This window comes from Nomascus leucogenys, chromosome 15 (assembly GCF_006542625.1).
Source record: "Nomascus leucogenys isolate Asia chromosome 15, Asia_NLE_v1, whole genome shotgun sequence".
In the NCBI taxonomy this organism is placed as follows: Eukaryota; Metazoa; Chordata; class Mammalia; order Primates; family Hylobatidae; genus Nomascus; species Nomascus leucogenys.
Genome location: NC_044395.1, coordinates 94,486,808 through 94,506,923, shown reverse-complemented (window position 1 = coordinate 94,506,923; position 20,116 = coordinate 94,486,808). Strand labels below are relative to the sequence as shown.

General features: G+C 50.2%; 1 protein-coding gene across 1 annotated transcript in view; it reads left to right on the top strand.

Annotated features, from left to right (window-relative positions):
* The window catches only part of ABTB2 (ankyrin repeat and BTB domain containing 2), a 208,200-nt gene that overhangs the window by 151,582 nt on the left and 36,502 nt on the right, over positions 1–20,116 (top strand). Inside the window, exons 2-3 of the mRNA XM_030829303.1 lie at positions 2,480–2,626; positions 9,632–9,845. Coding sequence (XP_030685163.1) covers positions 2,480–2,626; positions 9,632–9,845 — 361 coding nt within the window. The remainder of the gene's footprint in view (positions 1–2,479; positions 2,627–9,631; positions 9,846–20,116) is intronic.

The window sequence follows — 20,116 nt, the reverse complement described above, 5'->3', positions numbered from 1 at the left end:
GCCTGCACTGGGCTCTCCCAGCTGTTTGGCCTGTCGTGGGTTTCAGCCTGTAGTTGGGGTGGTTTTCCCTTTTGTTTTACTTGTTTTAATGCTTACGGCCAGCTCTTCCCAATGTGTTTGGTTACTCAGCTGTCAGGGACAGTTTCTGCTTTAGGGACTGGGGCTCTGGCAGGGGGTTGCGGGGGAGAGCCCAATCATGAATTCTTCCTTCTCCTCCAACAGAAACAAAGCTTGAAGGAAGTGCTTTGAAGCAGTGCTTTGCTAAGTCAGCACTGGATGTGATGAGAGGGGTTGCTGCCATCCAGGAGAGGCAAAGAGAGGTGGAGAGGAGGCCTCCACCACCTCAGCCAGGAGGAGAGTGGGGAGGCCTGGGTCAGGGGAAGGTCAAGCTGGGAGGGCAGGACTGACCATCAGCTGAACCTGCAGAACGGTCAGAGAACACACTGAGGCCCTGGGCTGGAGGAAGACTGCTGTGTGCATTTGCTCAAGAAAGAGAAACACATGGGGTTCAGCACAGGGTGTCCATGAGTGAAATGGGCAGTAATAATACAGCCATATTGTCATATGCAGCAGCCACACATAAGGACAGCCATGAGTGAGCTTTGGTGATGTGTTCACTGGACTCTGAGCTCACAGAGGAGTTAAGTACATGCATTGTAGAGCCAGTCCATCCCAGATTTGAATCCTAGCTCTACCACTTACCTGAGCAAGTTACTCAAAGTCTCTGAATGGTAGTAGCCCAATATCTCAAATGGAAGCCAGTAGTACCCATCACATAGGGTTTTTTGTTTTGTTTTTGTTTTTTTGAGACAGTCTCTGTTGCCAGGCTGGAGTGCAGTGGCGTGAGCTCGGCTCACTGCAAACTCTGCCTCCCGGGTTCAAGCGATGCTCTTGCCTCAGCCTCCCGAGTAGCTGGGATTACAGGTTAATTTTGTATTAAAATGCAAAAATTAGCCACCACAGCTGGCTAATTTTTGTATTTTTAATAGAGATGGGGTTTCTCCGTGTTGGCCAGGCTGGTCTCAAACCCCTGACCTCAAGTGATTTACCCACCTCAGCCTCCCAAAGTGCTGGGATTACATGCATGATCCACTGTGCCTGGCCCTTATAGGGTTGTTGAAAGAATAAATGAGATAATGTAAATGAAGCCTATGTTCCCAGCACAAAGTAAAAATAATAGCAACAGCACTTGGTAGAGCATGTACTCTGAGCCAGGCATTGGTCCAAGCATTGACCCCCAGTTACTCAGTTAATCCTCACGGCAGCCCTGTGAGCTAGGTACTCTAGTTATCTCTAGTTAACAGCTGATGAACTGATGTAGAGTCTAAGTAACCCGACCAAGATCACACCACTGGTTAAGTGACAGCCAGAATTACGAACCCCAACATTCTGCTCCAAAGCCCTGTCTGCTGTACCTGTTTGCTGCTGTTGTCCTTGTTACGTCACACGCGTTTAGGGACTTCTAACCCAGACTTGGCCACATCCCAGTGCTCTCCAGTCATCTCTAGAGATTTTCTCCAAAGTGATTAAATTCCTATGGGTATTTTTCTTTAAAAAAGAAAAAAAAAAGGTTTGTGGGTGAGTGTTGGAAAAAGAAGATCTGTCCATCAAAGAAACAGTGGTTACCAAAAGTTGGGAATCCCTCTCTAGGTTCTGACTGCAACTAGAATCTCTGTGGCCACATGCTCTTAAGAGCCAACGTGTAATTTTAAACCAGTCTGATTTCGCTTTTCTGGTGCTTTCTAAGAAGCCACATAGTGAGTTGGAGAAATTTACAGGCTGTCACCCTCTGGAATTGATTCTGACAGTTCTGCTCCACTGCTGTTGAAGTGTTAATGAAAAACATTAATTGGACTTGGCCCGTGGCTAGGACACGTCCCCTTCTTGAAGTGGAGAAGGCAGCATCCCTTTTGAATGGTTGCTCCCAGCATGGGGAAAGGAGAGGACTCAGGGCGGCACTGCCCTTCAGGAAGTCAGGATGGGCATTTACATCTGACTCAGCCATCCCTGAGCTGCATGAAAACAAAGTCAGGTCTCTTTGTCACCCCAGAACCCTAAGTATAGCACAATACCTGGGCTGAGTCAGGCACTCTGTAAATATTCAACGAATGAGTGAATGAATGCTTCTATGATCCAGGAGCCTGGGCTGAGTCAGGCACTGTAAATATTCAGCGAGTGAGTGAATGAATGCTTCTATGATCCAGGAGCCCAAGAAGGCCAGTTTCTTGGGTACCTCCAACAAAGGATGGTCTCCACGTGCTTAAAACCACAGCTACGAGTGAGCTACTTCTCATTCTGGCCCCTATAGCACCGTCCACAGTCGAAGCTCTCAAGTCCTCAAGGCTCAGAGAGATTTACCTCCTGAACCTCTCTCTGTCAAGAGCAGGGGAGCAGGGCTGAGCCCTGCCTGCAGCAGGCTGGGGCCCACTGAGATTCCCCTCCTTCCTAAGTGTGACCTGTCTGCCTTCTTTCCCCATAGGTGTCCTCTCCCTCCCCGCGTACTTCAGCCCCTACAACGGCGGGTCCCTGGGCCATGACGAGCGAGCCGATGCCTATGCCCAGCTAGAGCTCCGGACCCTGGAGCAGTCCCTCCTGGCCACCTGTGTGGGCAGCATCTCGGAGCTGAGTAAGTGTGGCCTCAGTGTCTAGCTGGATGGTAGAGCAACAGCGAGGCCCCAGGGTTGGGGGAAGGCAGGGAGAGCTCACCTCCTCCCGCTCCAAGTGCTCTGGCCTCCTCCTCCTCCAAGTGCCTTGCCTTCCCTGAAAGCTAGATCTTTCTAGGCCAGAGGTTGCAAATATACAAATCTGGATTTCTGGTTTCTCTTGAAAAAACAAATGATCTAGCAACATGGTACCCCATTCCTGCACAGCAGTGACCCACGGGAGCTAAGTAGCGGCAAAGTGGGTGGCGTGTGTTCCCCACTTTGCCACAGACCAGGGTTTCATCCGGGGGAGACTGTTTCATTAATTTCACCTGCCTGGCCCCACAGGCTCTGAATTCACAACTGGTGCTCTTTCTCAAAAGAAAGCACCCCCAAAGCCTCAATATGGTAAAAGGAAGATAACAGTAGAGCTCTGGCTGAAGGCAGCTGTGGCCGGGTGGCATCTCCCAGGCCTCAGGGCTCTGTGGCACACACTGGGAACTTGATGTGGCTCTTTACTGTTGACAGCTGCTTCCAGGGTGTTAGGAGAGATGAAATCCCGTGCCAGCTCCTGAGCTCCCCCTCTCATTACCCATTTGATTTGAGAAATCTGACTACATCCTCTGCTGCCTTCATTCCCCCTCGCTCTGTTGAGATCTCCCAGTGGAGGGCAGTGACACAGCAGGGCTCACAGCACACAGCATGGGCACACCTGGAGTTTCCCTCTGCTCCGGCCTTCTCCATTTGTGATTCCCTCGAGTCTTCTGACCCCTGAACAATAAACGGCAAGCCTCTGTTTCTTCAGGACGCGGCTTCCTCCTTCCCTGCATTCTTCTGCCCCCTCCCCAGACAGGAAATGAAGGTGCCTGGTTCAAGGTCACAGAGCAGAGCTGCAATAGGGCTGGGAGAGAAAGCAGGATTTCTGACTCCCCGTCTCCTGGTGACATTAAGTAGGCAGGGCCAGGATGTTGTTGCCTGGGTCCCCTGTCCCCTGAGGGGCCCCACAGGAAGTGGGTTCTGGTTTCATCTCCATCCCTGAGAAGTGTCTCCTGGACAATGGGCTGTCTTGGGCCCTCGCACAGTCGTGCTTTGGTGGGTTCTCATGCCTGGCAAACAGGGACACAGCCCCTAGTCAATTGGAGAGCACCTTGGTTTTACTTTACACTTGAACATTAAGTGAGTGCCTTCTGTATGCAAGACACCATTGTGAAGCACCATATTCACTTTTTATCTCATTTGTTCCTCAGAACAACTCAGCAAGGTATGTCCTGACGAGAGAACTGAGGCTTAGAGAAGAAAAGTGATTTTCTCCAAGTCACACGGATCAGAGCTGGGGGCTTGACTCTGGACGTGTCTAGGGCTGTTGGCCCCCTGGATAAGACTAGCAGCCCAGCCACCACCTCCTTGGGGCAGCTGAGATCAAGATCGGGGCTGATCCTTTGCCTCTTCTCATGGCGGCCCCATGCCCATTACAACCCCAGCCCCGCCTAAGGGAGGAGCATTCAGAGGCCTCCCCTAGGGAAGGGCTTGACATCATTCTGCCATTACCATTAGCCAAGGGGCCAAGACCTGTTGGCTCTACCATTTACAACAATCCTGAGTTTTAGTCTGCCCCTTTCACCAACTCCACTGCTACCACCGAGCCCAAGCTGACCATTTATTTTGTTTTGTTTTATTTTTGAGATGGAGTCTCGCTCTGTCATCCAGGCTGGAGTGTGGTGGTGCAATCTTGGCTCACTGCAACCTCCACCTCCAGGTTCAAGAGATTCTCCTGCCTCTACCTCCCTAGTAACTGGGATTATAAGTGTGCACCACCACACCCAGCTAATTTTTGTATTTTTAGTAGAGATGGGGTTTCACCATGTTGGCCAGGCTGGTCTCGAACTCCTCACCTCAAGTGATTCTCCCACTTTGGCCTCCCAAAGTGCTAGGATTATAGGCATGAGCCACTGCACCTAGCCCCAAGCTGCCCATTTAAAGCTAAATGGGGTTGTGTCACTCATCTGCTCGATATCTATCCCCTCTATCCCCCGACAATGGCTTCCCGGCTCACTCGGTAAAATCCAAAATCCTCACTCTGGCCCAGGATCCATATATGATCTGACTTCATCACTTCATCCTCTTCTCTGTGGACTGCACTCCAGCTGCCTGGCCTCCTGGCTAAGGACCCTCCCACTCCAGAGCCCTCACACTGGCTTTCCCTCTGCCTGCAACACTTTCCCCTTGATCCTCAAGTACACTGGTCCTTCACATTTTCAAGCCTCTGCCCAAATGGCACCTTCTCATTCAGGCCTTCCATGAGTACCACACTCTCATTCCACTGTCTTCCCTCTTGTGGCTTTGATTTTATTAAAGCACTGATCACCACTTGACCATGTATTATATATTTACTCACGAATAGTTTATCATCTCTCTCCTCTGACTAGAAGAGTCAGCTTCATGAGATGGGAAACTTTATCTCCTTTGTCCACGGCTGTATCCTCATTGCTTAGGATAGTACCTGGTACAGAGAACAGTATCTGAGGTACAGCATGCACACGTGTGTGTGTGTGTGTGTCTGCACATGTGCATGCCTGTGAGTATGCATGTGCATGTGTTAGGAGGAATGAGGTCTATCCCACCAAATCTTTTCTCCTAAAACTCGCCTAGGATTGGTCCACATCCTGGCCCAGCCACTCCTCAGGGCCAAGGGAAGAAGCCTCCTCACAGCATCTTTTCACAGACCAGAGAACAGGCTGTGTCATGTGCCAAGTTGCCCTGTTCCTGCCTCTGAAACCAGGGCTTTTGCTAACCTGCTGTGGAGGAGGGAGGAGACAGAGGTGGAGGCAGATATTGCAGTTTTTCTCCCTGAGACTAAAGAACTTAATGAGGCTAGTGATACTTGGCACTGAACCCCTTGGACCTCAGAGTGTACCCTGGGTTTACATGCATTAACTCCCTGAGCCTCGCCAACATCAGCCTGCCAGATAGGGTGAGAAGTTTCACTCTTGTATGAGGTCCAGCTTCACACGGAGTTTTGGGACTTGTGCTTTTGCTCTGTCCCTCTCTACCCACAAACATTTTAAAGGGAGAGAATATAAAATAAAACAAAACACTTCTTTTTGAAGGGAGCCAGATGTTTTAGGCCTTATTTTGAAGACAGTGTTGAATTCCAGACTCTCTCCTGCTGTTTTTATTTGATGGTTCATAATGAGAGGTGGAAGGACCAGAGTGAAACCTAGCACCTCTAATCAAGTCTTTCATGGTTAACAAGGGGGTAAGACTTGTTTTTCCTTGCCTGGGGGGTGTTTCTGGGCTTCAGACTAAGGTTTCATTGAGTGTAGGATCAATTGATCCTCAAGTTACAAAGAAGTTTCAGAAGAAGCTCTGAGTCCCTGCCATGCTTAAACTGAGAGCCCAGCCTAGCCTGCATCAGGCCTTCTCGAACTAGCCATGGTGAAGGACCAGAGATTTTGTTCCCCCCACTCTGCTGCAAAATGAAACCTTTATAATGAAAAATCAAAATAAATGTCTAGAAAAAGGAAATAAGACATGTGAAATGCAAGCCCAATTTTTAAAATTAGTATTAGCTAGACATAAAATTACTGTCAAATTGCTATGTAAGTTTTTTAAAAATTCACTCTTCACTTCTGAAATTAACTTGCTGCAAACCAGTAAGTTTGTGGACCTGTCCCGGTTCACAGACCACACTTTTAGTAGCAGCCATGTGATGGTCAAGAGCATGCGTTTGGGAAGCAGGGACCCCAGTTCAAGTCCTGGCTGATTGACTTACTAGTTCTGGAACTGGGACAGGTCATTTAACTCTTGCAAGCTTGCTTCCTTGTCTGTAGTGTGGAAAGACCTCCCTTACAGAGTGGCTGAAAAAGTTAAAGGAAATTTTGTCTATCTTTTCATGTCTATCATGAAGCCTAGAAAATATAAAGCGGCAGGGAGCAAAAATCACCCAAGGAGAAGGTTCAAAGCAAGCCGCTTTCTTTGCCCATAAGTGGGTTGCCACGCAGTGTAAGTTTTTAGACGTTGCGGTCAGAGTTCTCTGCAGCCATTTGTCTTTCTAGTCTGAGAGAAACTGACCATAGCAGGGCTTGGATCGAAGAAGCTGGGGACCTCCGTCTCCAGCTGCCTTCATGGTTTTTCTGAACTTTTGGGTTATCTCCTTCTGTTTGGATGGGAGATTCCACTTCTTTCTTGATTTTCTTGTCTACACGAAGCAGGAAGTGCGCTGCCAAAGGGTTCTCCACCAATAACAATAAAACAACAATAAAAATAATTAAGGATAATGACTTCTACCTTGTTGAGCCTTTGAAATGTTATTTCAACAAGGTTTCTCTTTGATGCTATCACAGACTCTTTGATTTCTCCTCCTTGTGGTCCTGTGGTTCTGCCAAAAGTTATGACATTCAGACCTGGAGAAACGGGAGCCAGGTTTCAACTTATTAGCAGCCAACTTAGCTGTACAACTGGCTGCTGTGAGGCGGGTTCGCTGGTGGTTGTGATGCCAGTTTCTACCACCCATGGAGCCCAAGGGCAGGGTTGGGATCTGGCATTTCAGGGTGCAGACTCCTCCTGTCCTGGGAAATGTGGGGCAGAGTTTGACGGCAGGCAGTGGTCCTGGAAGGAAGAGTCCACAGGAGGCGGCCTGTAGGATAGAGGAATAATAATAATAGGACATTAATCATAACAGTGCTATGTTCAGCCCTACCAAGTACTTACTCTGTGCCAAGCATGATATTAAGTGCTTTACATTTATTGTTTCTTTGAGCCCTCAAAATCGGTAAGGTAGATACTATTTTTTCCATTTTACAGATGAGGAAACTGAGGCTGTGATAACTACATAAGGGATTTCTCTTTCTCTGTAAGGAATCGCCAGGGGTGGGGCTGAAGCTGACCTCCGGGGGAGCCTCCCTGAGTTCTCAGGCCTACGGGAATACAGGCTGGAATTAACAGTAACAGGCCCTGATTTGAGGCCAACTGTGTCTGACCTGAATCAATCTATCAGTTCATCTGGTGACTTTCAAACCTGAGTGGACATTAGAATCACTGAGGGAACTTCTACAAACCAGAGATGCCCAGGTCCAGCCGCAGACCAATGAAATCAGGGTCACAGGGATGGAAACCAGGTGTCAGTAACTCACTGCCCTCAGCCCTCTTGGCCCTAGGGTTTGTCAGGAGCACCAGGCAGCTGAACTCCAGCGGTGGGGATGAGCAGTCAGGAGTAGGGAGGAGTGAGGAACCAGGGGTGGTGGTGGAGGGGGACAAGGAGGACTTTCCTGGTGGGGATCTCAAACTCCAGGGGTGTCATTTGTCCCTGTCTGGAAGCCAAACACTATCACCGTGGCTGTCATGGGAGAATTTAGCAGCTAATGAGCTCAAATCAAGCCTCAGCAGAAGTTGTATTTTAAAAAGAAATGAATGTGTAAGGTGAATTCTTCATTCTCCAAATATTTGCTGGGCACCTAGTATGTAACAGACCCTGTGCAGGGTTCTGGGACACAACAAAACAGAACACCAGATTCCCAGAAGCAGCATGAAGGTTAATTGAGTAAATGAATGAACTGGTTCTGCCATGCATTTCATGGCACTTCACTGGCCAAATTAAAACCTGTTCACTTCTTCCACCTTAGGGTTAGCCATGCCCATCTGTGGAGGGGCTCTCTCTAAGGAATCACCAGGGGTGAGGCTGAAGCTGACCCCAAAGGAGCTGCTTTTCTTAGAGCGGAGGTGCCTGCAGGTGCCAGGGCTCCTTCAGCCCATCCTTTCTCAGCATTGTGGCCTCACACAATGATGAGCCGTTTCCTGTCTGGGGCTGGTGAGATATTGAAAATACTTGAGTAGAAACACACCACAGGATATGGAGACCTAAGGATCCCACAGATTCCAGCAGGGCAGGGTGCAGCCCAGCTCACAGTGAAGTCCATGGACTTTGGAGTCGAACAGACATGAGTTCAAGTCTAGACGCTACCATTTTCTAGCCACGCAGCCATGGCTAGTTAACTCAACCTGCGGGCTCTGAGGTGTCCCTGTGGCCAGGAGAATGAATACATGGGGTCAGGAAATGTTTATCAGATAAGCCTCAAGTTCTTTTTTTTTTTTTTTTTTCTTTGAGACGAAGTCTCACTCTGTCACCCAGTCACCCAGACTGGAGTGTGGTGGCACGATCTCTGCTCACTGCCACCTCCGCCTCCTGGGTTAAAGCGATTCTCCTGCCTCAGCATCCTGAGTAGCTGGGACCACAGGTGCCTGCCACTACCCCTGACTATTTTTTGTATTTTAAGTAGAGACAGGGTTTCACCATGTTGGCCAGGCTGGTCTCGAACTCCTGACCTCAAGTGATCCGCCTGCCTCGGCCTCCCCAAGTGCTTGGGATTACAGGCGTGAGCCACTGTGCCCAGCCATAAGCCTCAAGTTCTTCATCTGTAAAATGGGAATAACACCCCCTAGCACTGTAAGGATAAAATTAAATCATATTTCTGGGGAATTGCATACGTTGTACATAGTGAGTCCTTAACAGGTGATGATGGTGGTGTTGGTGGTTGTAATTGGTGCTGAGACAGAGGGACCTTCTCCGCTGAAATACTTTGGGTTTTGTACAAGACAGTGCAGGGAAGAATTGCCACAGAGCCTGGCCCTGGCTGGTAGAGGCTGGGAAAAGAGACCCAGAGAGATTCCCTCAAAGATCTGGGGTGAGGCCCATGGGGGTGGTGGAGAGTGGGGATGTCGAAAAAGAAACCAAATTACCCTAAGTTCCGGAGGAGACAGGCCCTGCCAAGTATTTAATTCAGCAAGAGTGAAATGAAAGGGAAATGAAATTGGTATTGTGCATCTAGGTGACAGTTTCCACCTCCGCCTGTTGGCTGAAGGGCAAACAGTAATTATGCACTAAGGCAAGGGAGCTTCAGCTAGGAACATCCTTGGAAGAATGCAGGCTGTGAACTCAGACTTTGTCTTCTTTTTTTCTCTCCCTCCCCTCTGCCCTCCCTGCCCCCCACCAGGTGACTTGGTCTCCCGTGCCATGCACCACATGCAGGGGCGCCACCCCCTGTGCCCAGGCGCCAGCCCCGCCCGCCAGGCCCGCCAGCCGCCACAGCCCATCACTTGGTCCCCCGACGCCCTCCACACGCTCTACTACTTCCTGCGGTGTCCACAGATGGAGTCCATGGAGAACCCCAACCTGGACCCCCCGAGAATGACTCTGAACAATGAACGGTAGGGATCTTCCTTGGGCTGAGCACCTGGTGGGACGTGCTCCCAAACGTGCATTGACCGACTGACTGACACTGACTGACGACTGACCGACAGGGCGAGAAAGGGGCCCTGGAGCTGTGCTGTGCCTGTGAGGAGGTGGCCCGGGAATTCCGATGGATGAAGGCCTGCACTGGTGTGCAGTGGGATTTTTTTTTCCTCTGAGCTGATGCAGCATGGGGCCACTGAGGCTCAGAACATGTGCTTCAGACTCTATGCCCAGTCTGGCATGAACTGGGCTCTCTGAAATTCAGCTGCCTTGTTATAAAATGAGATAGTCACACCCACCTAGAAAGGTTAGTGCTGAGAAAAAGCACGTAGGATGGGGGCTGGGTGGGAACTGGCCCTTGGCCAGTGGTAGCTGTCACCTCTTTTCCTGGGGTTATCCCATTCAAAAGTGATCAAATGATCATTGCTGCCGTCATTGTTATGAGGGGTCTTGGGTGTGTTTTGCCCCATCCATTCATTTAACAGAAGAGACCGTCATGGCCCTGGCAGCTCTCTGATCTCCAGCAGGTTAGTGGTTGAATAGCCCCTGGACTCAAGCCTGTGGGCTCCTAGTCAGGTACTTTCACTAGAGGGTCCCAACACTTTCCTAGCTGGGAGCAGGGCTGCAAAGAACAGATGTGCAGGTTGTGTACTGCACAATGGAACCCAGTGAGGTGCATGAGTAGGGGATGCACGTGGGGCCGTGTCAGCCTGAGGACAGGATACCTTGTCTTTTCTTTTTTTTTTTTTTTTTTTTTTTTTTGAGACGGAGTCTTGCTCTGTCACCCAGGCTGGAGTGCAGCGGCACGATCTCCGCTCACTGCAAGCTCCGCCTCCCAGGTTCACGTCATTCTCCTGCCTCAGCCTCCAGAGTAGCTGGGACTATAGGCGCCCGCCACCACGCCTGGCTAATTTTTTTGTATTTTTGGTAGAGACGGGGTTTCACTGTGTTAGCCAGGATGGTCTCAATCTCCTGATCTCGTGATCTGCCCGCCTTGGCCTCCCAAAGTGCTGGGATTACAGGCATGAGCCACCGCACCCGGTCTTAGGATACCTTTTCTAATGCGTTTTCTCCGAGGGCTGCCTTTTGAAATTTTCTACCTGGAAAATATGCTTTTTTATAACTTGCCCCAAACATTGTATGTGCTGGCATGAGCCTCACATGGAGGCCACTGCTTGGCCACTTAAGGTAAGGTCTGTCCATGGGCTCAAGAGTTGTGTGTTTGAGGGTCCAGGAAGCAGGAAAGGCTTGCACTCGGTTTGGGAAGCCCCATCTGCAAACATTTCACCACACAGTGAGGCCCAGGAAAGGCAGAGCCCACGGGACTCGGTGCCCCACCTGGAGGGAGACGATCTGAGACCTCAATATTGGAAGTCCTGGGGGCTCTGCAGTCCCCTTGCCCGGCTGCCCGCTGTCTTTGGGGGGCATTGAGTCTCATCAGCTCTGTGATCCACAGCTGACTCCACAGGCAGGTCTGCTTCCTCAGTGCCCCAGAAAACAAAGGCACTAAGGTGGTTTTACTGAGTGTTTACTGTGGGCTAGGCACCGTGCTGAGCACTGCACAGGCGGATGCTCACCTAATTCACACACTACCAAGAAACAGGCGTTCTTCAGAGCCCCATTTACAGATGAGTAAGTGGAGGCATGGAGAGACTAACTGGCCCCACGACACAGGCTGTGCCCCTTATAACCACTACACTGTACCTCCTGTCACTAAGAGGAATGTGAAACAGCAGTGGCCCAGTACACGCGTAGTAGGGTCCCAGCAAATGGTACCATTGCTGTTATCAGTACTAGTATCCTTATGTCATCATTGTTTTACTTCTCTGGGAGTTGGAGGACAAATGCAAGTCTGAGGAGGGCCACCCTGGGCCTGACACAGCAAGAAGGCTGCAGGTGGAGCCCTGGGCATCCTGAAAGACACCTTTGGCGGGAGCTGGGGCCAAAGCACAGGCCCTAAGCCCCAGCTGTTCCTGCTTTGTGGAAAAGTGTTGTGGTTGAAGGAGTTAACTGGGAAGGAAAAAGGGCAAGGAAGACATCTGGGAGGAGGAGGCAGGAAGCTTGCTTGCTATTTGGTAAGGTGCTGGGCTGAGGCCGGGTCACCCACGCAAAGGTGACTGGGAGAACAGGAGCCTTCTTCGGCCTGTTGCCCTGGCTGCTGGGCCCTCAGGCTGTCATGGCTATAGGCCCAGGGGCAGGCATTCCTCTGCTGGCACTTTCTTCCGCTCCCCTGGGCATCTTTGTCATGTCCTGTGGCTTTCCCCCCAGGAGGGTTCCCAGCCCCCTGTACTCTAACACACAGCATCGGGGTTTCTTCATGATCTGAGTTGCACAGCCCTATGTGGTTATAACAGCTGAGCTTGCATGGTAATAGACACACGTGCATGTGTTTACATAGCCATTTATTTAAAAACCGCACTATCTGTAGCAAAAATAAATTGGTAGCAAAGATATTTTTCCATGAATCATTTCAAATGAATATCAGACACATGGGGAATTGGAACCCCCGTTAGGAAAAAAAAAAAGGGAACCAAAATTTTTAAGTTTTGACACGGAAAGGAGGATACCCTAAAAATAACCGAGGGAGCCGACAGCCCGACGGCTCCCTGGTGGCCTGGCCCCTGTCGCTGAGCAGATCTGCTGCCCTCTGGCTCACTGACAGGGAAGGCCGTGGAGGCTGTGGGGATCCTTCCTGGGAGCATTGAGCTCACAGTATTACTGCAGGCTGGGCTGGGCCAATGTCCCATCAAGGCCCCAGCACCCTGATACCCTCACCAGAGCTCTGGGGAAAACCTCTCCTGATGCAAATAGTAGCTGAGTTTGCTAGGGTTCCAGAGTGACAGAGCTTTGCTTTTGTGAATTTGGGAATGTGTGCTGTCTGTCTGTGTCTTGCTCCACTTCATCCTCTTGAAGCCCCCTTCTGTGTCCCACCTGGAACCATGGAGGACTGAGTTCACCCAGGCAGAATTGGACGGAGTCCCTGATTTCAACGTGACCGTGGTTGTCTGGCTGTAGAGGCTGTCTGTTTGGGGACTGGTGGCTCTGTGGGTTTGTTTGGGATTTAGCGACCTCCTTTACTGCCTTGCACACATGGGAGAAGGAGCTCAGTTTGGTGATATGGGTTTGGGAGCATGACACCATTGATGGAACCCCTCAAGTCTGTACTCATATTTCTGCTTTAAAGAAAGGTACCCTGATTCCTTCAATTAGGGGCTATGTCTGACCACATCCATGGCGACAAAGGGAAGGGACGTGTGTTCATTTCTTTTGTGTGGAGCTCACTGTGGCGTTCCCTGCTAAGCCACCTGCTGCTGCTGCAGTGTTCGCTGGGGATTTCACATCTTTCCATAAGGGGCCTTCTCCCCAGAGCTCTCTGCTCTGGTTTGGGAGGAGAGACAATGGGAGGAGGGAGTGGCAGAAGTAGCAGGAACTCCGAGTGGTGAGCGGGCAGTTTTGCAGGGAATGAGAAGCCTCTAACCTCCTTTCATCTACTGCTGCAGTGAGCCTGGTGCATCAAGAAACAGTACAGGCTTTGGGGCAGAGGCCTGGGCTCATAGGGCGCTTCCATGCCTCAGGCTCCTCACCTGTAAAATGGGGCTAAGTAATTCTATCCAGTAGGACAAAGTGAGATAACATACGCCCTTCCTTTAAAGCCCATTTCTAGCTACTTCTAGGCCCAAAGAACATCAGCAAGTTTGGTGCTATCATTACCTCCATTTCACAAGTGAGGACAAGAGGCCGCGGGGTACCTGGCTGATAAGGGGCAAGGCCAGGATTCAAACCTGAGGTCTCTCCCACCTCAAGGCCCTTGCCTTTCCCTCTGCCAGGCTGTGGCTTTCCCAGCCGGCTGCTGAGACCTGATCCTACAGCTCCGAGGCATGCTGGGTGGGCCCTGGCCTTTGGGGCCACCTTCTCTGGGGCCATTCCAGCCCCACCCCCTCACTATCCTGGGAAAGCTCTGCAGCTGGAGCCTCCCTGCACCCTCCCAGGATGCCTTTCTCACTGGCAGCTTTGCATCCCAGGCACCAGCCAGGCACAAGGCAGGGTCTAAAACACAGAATTAGTCACAGCTGCTGCCCTGCAGGGTGTGTCATCACCCGAGATCAAGCTCAGAAAGTGAAAGAGCCTCCTGTCAGGGATCCAGGTTGCCCAGGGAGATCGGGAGCCTCCTTCCTCTGAGGTCTAGAGGAGAATGGACAACCATCTGGTTAGACGTGGCCCTTGCTGGTTGTGCCTGGGGGCAGAGGGATGGGCTAGCTGGAACAGAATCTTTGGCAGAGGATATACCTCCTCAGCCATCACCCTCCTGGGGAATGAGAGGTCTGGGGCAGTAAGGATAAAGACTACGCAGACACGTGGGAAGGCAGGAGGGCCGCCAGCTTGCCAGCAAATTGCTGGAAGGCAGCGTCATCAAGTAGAGGAGACAGAGGGAGACATGCAGTCAGAGGTGCAGAGGGCCTGAGGTCGACAGGAGGTGACCATTTCTCCGCATCAGAACCTGGGCTGCCGGAGGGCTTGGGGTCCCCCAGGCACCCTTCCAGACTGCATCTACTGTGAGCAGCAGCAAAGAAGCCAGACCCTTGAGGAGTGGCCAGGCAGAGAGAGTGGGAATGGCAGAGGGCCACTGGTCCACAGAGCGGTCCGCTTGCTAAGCCTCAGATCCTGGCCTCTTGCCTCGTTCTCCCAGCCCTGCACAGCACATCTCCACCTCTGTGGAGGGAGGCACACTCAGAAGGCTTGGAGCCTGCTGGTATCCAGGACATGAAAACAGGAGGAGTGTGGAACCCTTCCCAGAGTTCTGATTTGGGGTCAGGCCTAGAAACCTCTGGTGTCATGACTTCATAGCCAGCCAGAATTGCCCCATCTGAGGAGGGCCCTGCTATTCAAAGGCATGCATTTGAGATCTACCTTGCCACTTTTTATAACCTTCAACCAGTCATTTAACCTCTTCAAGGCTCTTAATCATCTGTAAGGTATGCGGACCCAATGAGTTAACATATTTCTGGGGTTTTCTTGGAAACAGGGTCTTGCTCTGTCCCCCAGGCTGGAGTGCAGTGGCACAATCTCAGCTCACTGCCTCCTTGATGTCCTGGGCTCAAGCAATCCTCCCACCTCAGCCTCCCAGGTAGCTGGGACCACAGATGTGCCCCACCACACCTGGCTAACTTTTTAAAAATTTTTGTAGAAATGGGGTCTCACCATGTTACCCAGGTTGGTCTCAAAATCCTGGGCTCAAGCGGCCCTCCTGCCTTGGCCTCCCAAAGTGCTGGGATTATAGCCATAAGCCACTGCACCTGCTCACTAAATACATTTAGAACAGGGCCTAGGACACACTGAGTATCTGTTCTTATGATTATCAGCACGATTGTTTGTATCAGGCAGGGGAGCAGCATATACAGAGTCCAAGTGGCTAGAAGAAGCAAGGCACCCCGGAGAGACGGGCGACGGGGAGGAGCAGAGCAAGGGAACATGGGCACCATGGTGCAGGATGGAGCACAGAAGTGGACGGACCTCAGCAGCAAAGAAGGGCTGAGCTTGTGGCTGAGAAGGTCCTGCCCCCATTGGTCCAGCTATTTGTGATTGGCTGGGTTTTATTTGTCCCTCTTCCCACACTTCCCTTCTTGGGGCCTGAACCCTTCTAAGAATAAGGGCAGCAGAGGGTCCAGGAAGCCCCTCCCATGCTGCTTGCCTTGATGCTCCTATAAAGGTCTGCCCTGGAGAAGTCTGGTATGTAGTTCTGCACCCCCAGACGGGTTCAGGAGAGATGAGACCAGGGTGCTGATGTGATACTAATCTTGCTCTCCAACTCACATAGAGCTCTTTTGGCTAGGGCTACCAGGACCTGCTCAGAGGTTGAAGCTCTTGTCCAGGTGAGATCCTGGCAGACGATAAACGTGTGTCCGGCCCAGCTCTTGGCTTCCCTGTTCCATATCAGGCTAGACAGAATTTCAAAGAGCTGGAGCCAGCGACCGTGTCAGTGCTCTGGGTTCCAGCCACTTTGTTGGAAACGCACACCTGGGGCTTTTTTTTTTTCTTTAAGAGACTGGCTGACTCTGTCACCCAGGCTGGAATGCAGTGGCGCAATCATGGCTCACTGCAGCCTTGAACTCCTGGGTGCAAGTGATCCTCCCACCTCAGCCTCCCAAGTAGCTGGGACTATAGGTGCATGCCACCATGCCACCTGGGGCTTCTGATGGTGACCAAGGGGAGGAGGGTGCCATGAGCCTCTTGGGTCACCCCAGAGGTGTTATCTTGGCTACCTTCTAGGAGTATGACCATGTCAACTCATCTTCCTGGGCCTCAGTTTCCTCATCAGTAAAATGGTGAAGATAGTAGTATGGCTCCTACGGTTAAATGAGATAATACAGTAAAGCACTTAGCTCAATGCTAGGCACATCAAAAGTGCTTATTAAATGGTGTCTCCTCCTCATTATAATGGCCATAAACACATTTAGATGGCATGTTTGACACTCAGAGCAGGCTCTGTTTATTGAGGTAGCATGACACTTCCTAAAATGTGATTCTCAAGTGATATCTGGGTCAGTAATACTACTACTAATACAGTTACTAATACTACTACTGATGATATTACTACTAATTAACCACTACCACTATGACTAATAATAATACAATTACTAAGATTACTGCTACTACCAGCATTACCACTACTGCTAGTTACAGCGAGCATTATAGAGCACACATTCACAGACAGATACCGTCTTAAGTGCTTGACTTACTAACTCCTGTTTCTCCCTGGACCCCTGTGGATCCATGGAGAAGGGCTCTAGGAGAATGATAAAGAGTGGCTTATGAGTCTCCAGCCTGATGAGGGAGACAAAAGCAAGACGGAAGTAAACAAATGAGCAAAACCCACCAGACAGTGCAGGAGGAAGCTCAGGTGCGTGATGGTGCACGAGGTCAGCCCTCAGGCTCTGAAGCCTGCCTGGATTCCAATCCCAGCCCTGCCACTCACGAGCTGGGTGGCCTCAGACATGTCATTTACCCTCTGCGTCTCAGTCTCTTTTTTTTTTTTTTTTTTGGCAGCGGGGCAGGGGGGGGGCGGGAGCCGGATGGAGTCACCCTCTGTTACCCAGGCTGGAGTGCAGTGGCGCGATCTTGACTCACTGCAGCCTCCACCTCCCAGGTTCAAGCGATTCTCCTGCCTCAGCCTCTCGAGTAACTGGGATTATAGGCACGTGCCACCATGCCTGGCTAATTTTTGTATTTTTACTAGAGACAGGGTTTTGCCATGTTGGCCAGGCTGGTCTCGAACTCCTATCCTCAAGTGATCCGCCTTCCTAGGCCTCCCAAAGTGCTGGGATTATAGGCATGAGCCACTGCGCCCAGCCCAGTCTCTTCTTAATAGGGGATTAATAGTGCCAACTTCATAGGGGTGTTGTGGGGATCAAGTAAGTTAATATACATAAGGCACTTAGCATAGTGCCTGGTACACAGTAAGAAGCAGCAGCAGCAGCATCACATTTAAGAGGATTCTGAGAAGGCTGGAGCAGGTGGGGGACATGTCGGAGCAGACCTGGGATTTTTAACTGGGCCTTAAAGGACAGCCACAGAAGATTGGGAGAGGTGAATGGCTTGGGCAGCAAGAGTCATAGAAGGACTTTTGTTGTTTCAGAGCATGAATTTTATAACAGAAATGGACCTACACTTTAAAAACAGAAAAATTAGTTGAGTGGTTGTTGTTGTTGAGACAGGGTCTCACTCTGTCATCCAGGGTGGGATGCAGTGGCGTGATCACGGCTCACTACAACGTCGACCTCCTGGGCTCAGGCAATCCTCCCACCTCCGCCTCCTGAGTAGCTGGGACTGTAGGCCCACTCCGCCATGCCTGGCTAATTTTTTTATTTTTCGTAGAAACGGGGTTTCGCCGTGTCACCCAGACTGGTCTTGAATTCCTGGAGTCAAGGGATCTGCCTGCGTCAGCCTCCCAAAGTGCTGGTGTTACAGGCGTGAGCCACGGTGCCCAGCATTTTTTATTATATATATATTTATTTTATTTTCTCTTTTCTTTTCTTTTGGCTAGTCAAGTGAAACAGTGGGAGTGGAGAAGGAACAAGGAAATCTGTAACTGGTTGTGATCGATCAATTGTAGAAACCACAGCACTCAGACCAGCAGTTGGTTTTTTAAGTCATCGCCGATTGTTGTTTATCTAGGCAAATGCTTCAAGGTCAAGCTGTAGGTCAGTGGTTTCCCAGTGGAAAAAGAAGTGCATCCTCTGAGCCGCTGTGGGATGAGGATCAAACCCCAGCTCTTTTCTTCTGGCTCTATAATCCAGGCAAATCACCTTACCTCTCAGAGTCTCCGTTTCCTCCTGCAGAAGGTAGAGATCTGAACTGTGCCTGCTTCCTAAGGTGGGGAAATGCCCTGATCCGAGTGAGGTACCACATCGAGGCACCTCTTTGTTCCATTCCAGATGCAGCAGGGAGAATGTTTCCCTCAGACAGCACTTTACATAAAGAAGACATGCCCACAGATAGGCTGTGTGTTCAGTCGGAAGAAGTGGGCTCGTTAATCTTTTGCTCAGCTTGCGAAAGTGTTTTCTTATCAAATAATAGAGATGATGGCAGTGGTGGCTTTATGCTACTGACTTCTGAGTTCCTTAAATACCATTTCAAGAAGATTTGCAACGTTAAGCTCTTTTCTTTCCTTTCCTCTCCCCCTTTTTGTGCATTAAATTTCCATCTGTTTACCCAAAATGGAAGTAAATGAAATAAGAATAGCTATTGGGTGAATTAAGTACTTGTTTCCGTGTATTCCCCAGGCTGGCACATCCACTAGCCTCTGAAGGGACTTGTTCACAGTCTACGGTGCACACAGGGAGCTTCCTTTCCACGGCCAGGAACCTCCCTCACTGTACCCTCTTTGTTTCCTTCAGAGCACCTTCCTCTATGTGAAGTCACCTTGCTCATGTCTGTTCCCTCCCCACCCCTCCGGAATGTAAGTGCCCTCGGTCTGCCCTGTTCCTGCTGTGTCCTCAGCACAGTCCCAGCCATGTATAGTAGGCAGTTAAATATTTTGTTACGTTAATGAAATAGGTGGTAGAACCTAATGGTTGGGTTCTTCGGAGTTAAAAAGGCCATGATATGGGGTCCCGGCTCTGCCATTTACTAGCCGTGTGACTTTGGGCAAGTTATGTGATTTGCCAAGTCTCGGTTTCCCTTGCTTGAAATAGAAAATGACTCGAAATATTTCCAGAATTTTTTGTGAGGGGCGAATAAGGTAGCTACATGTTAAGGATGTGGCAGAGAGTAAGGTGTTTGTGCATGGCAGCTGCTATTATCAGAATAATCACTGTTACCATAAGCCTGCGTGAAGGCCAAAAAGACCACGTTGTGTTCGATGAACAAGCTATCCAAAAACATTTGTAACAACAAAAATCATATCTTCTCAGCATGCATGTCTTCTCTCCTTCTCATCCATCCCTCCCTCCCTCAGTACCTGCTCTTCAGTCCATCTTAACTCAGCCCTCACAGTAGCTGGGAGCCAGGTGAGTTAGAAAGATGAGAGGCTCACACCTGTAATCCTAGCACTTTGGGAGGCCGAGGTGGGAGGATCACTTTAGGAGTTCAAGACAAGCCTGGGCAAAATAGTGAGACCCCATCTCTATAAAATAAAAATTAGCTGGGCATGGTGGTGCATACCTGTAGTCCTAGCTACTCAGGAGGCTGAGTGGGAGAATCTCTTGAGCCCAAGAGTTCGAGACTGCTGTGAGCTATGATCTCACCACCACAGTCAGCCTGGGTGACAGAGCAACACCCCATCTCACCAAAAAAAAAAAACAAGGCAAAGAAGATAAGGTAGACAGGAAGACCACATCACAGACGGCTTGTTAAATGAGGCCCATTTTGGACAGGGACATCTACAAAATTTAGCCTTATCACAACCTACCCAAGGATTTCAAAGAACTCTACAAACTGGATTCCATTTACCTATGGGATCAAAGACAAAGCCGACTATCAGTCACTCTTTAAAGTTGGTGATGTCCCTGGCCCCACACCTGCTGGTTTAGCCATAGTGCCTTTGTGCAATGGACTGTGGTTGCTGAAGGTTAAACTTGGAAGAGACCTGATCTATCTTTACATGGGCTGGAAGCATCTAGACAAAGTTTTACAGTTTACAGAGCTTGTTTAGTACACAGCTCTCTAACAGGCCTTTACAGTAGCTCCTGGAGGAAACTATTACATTCCCGTTTATAGGGAGCAGACTGAGGCCTTGAGGAGGTCCGAG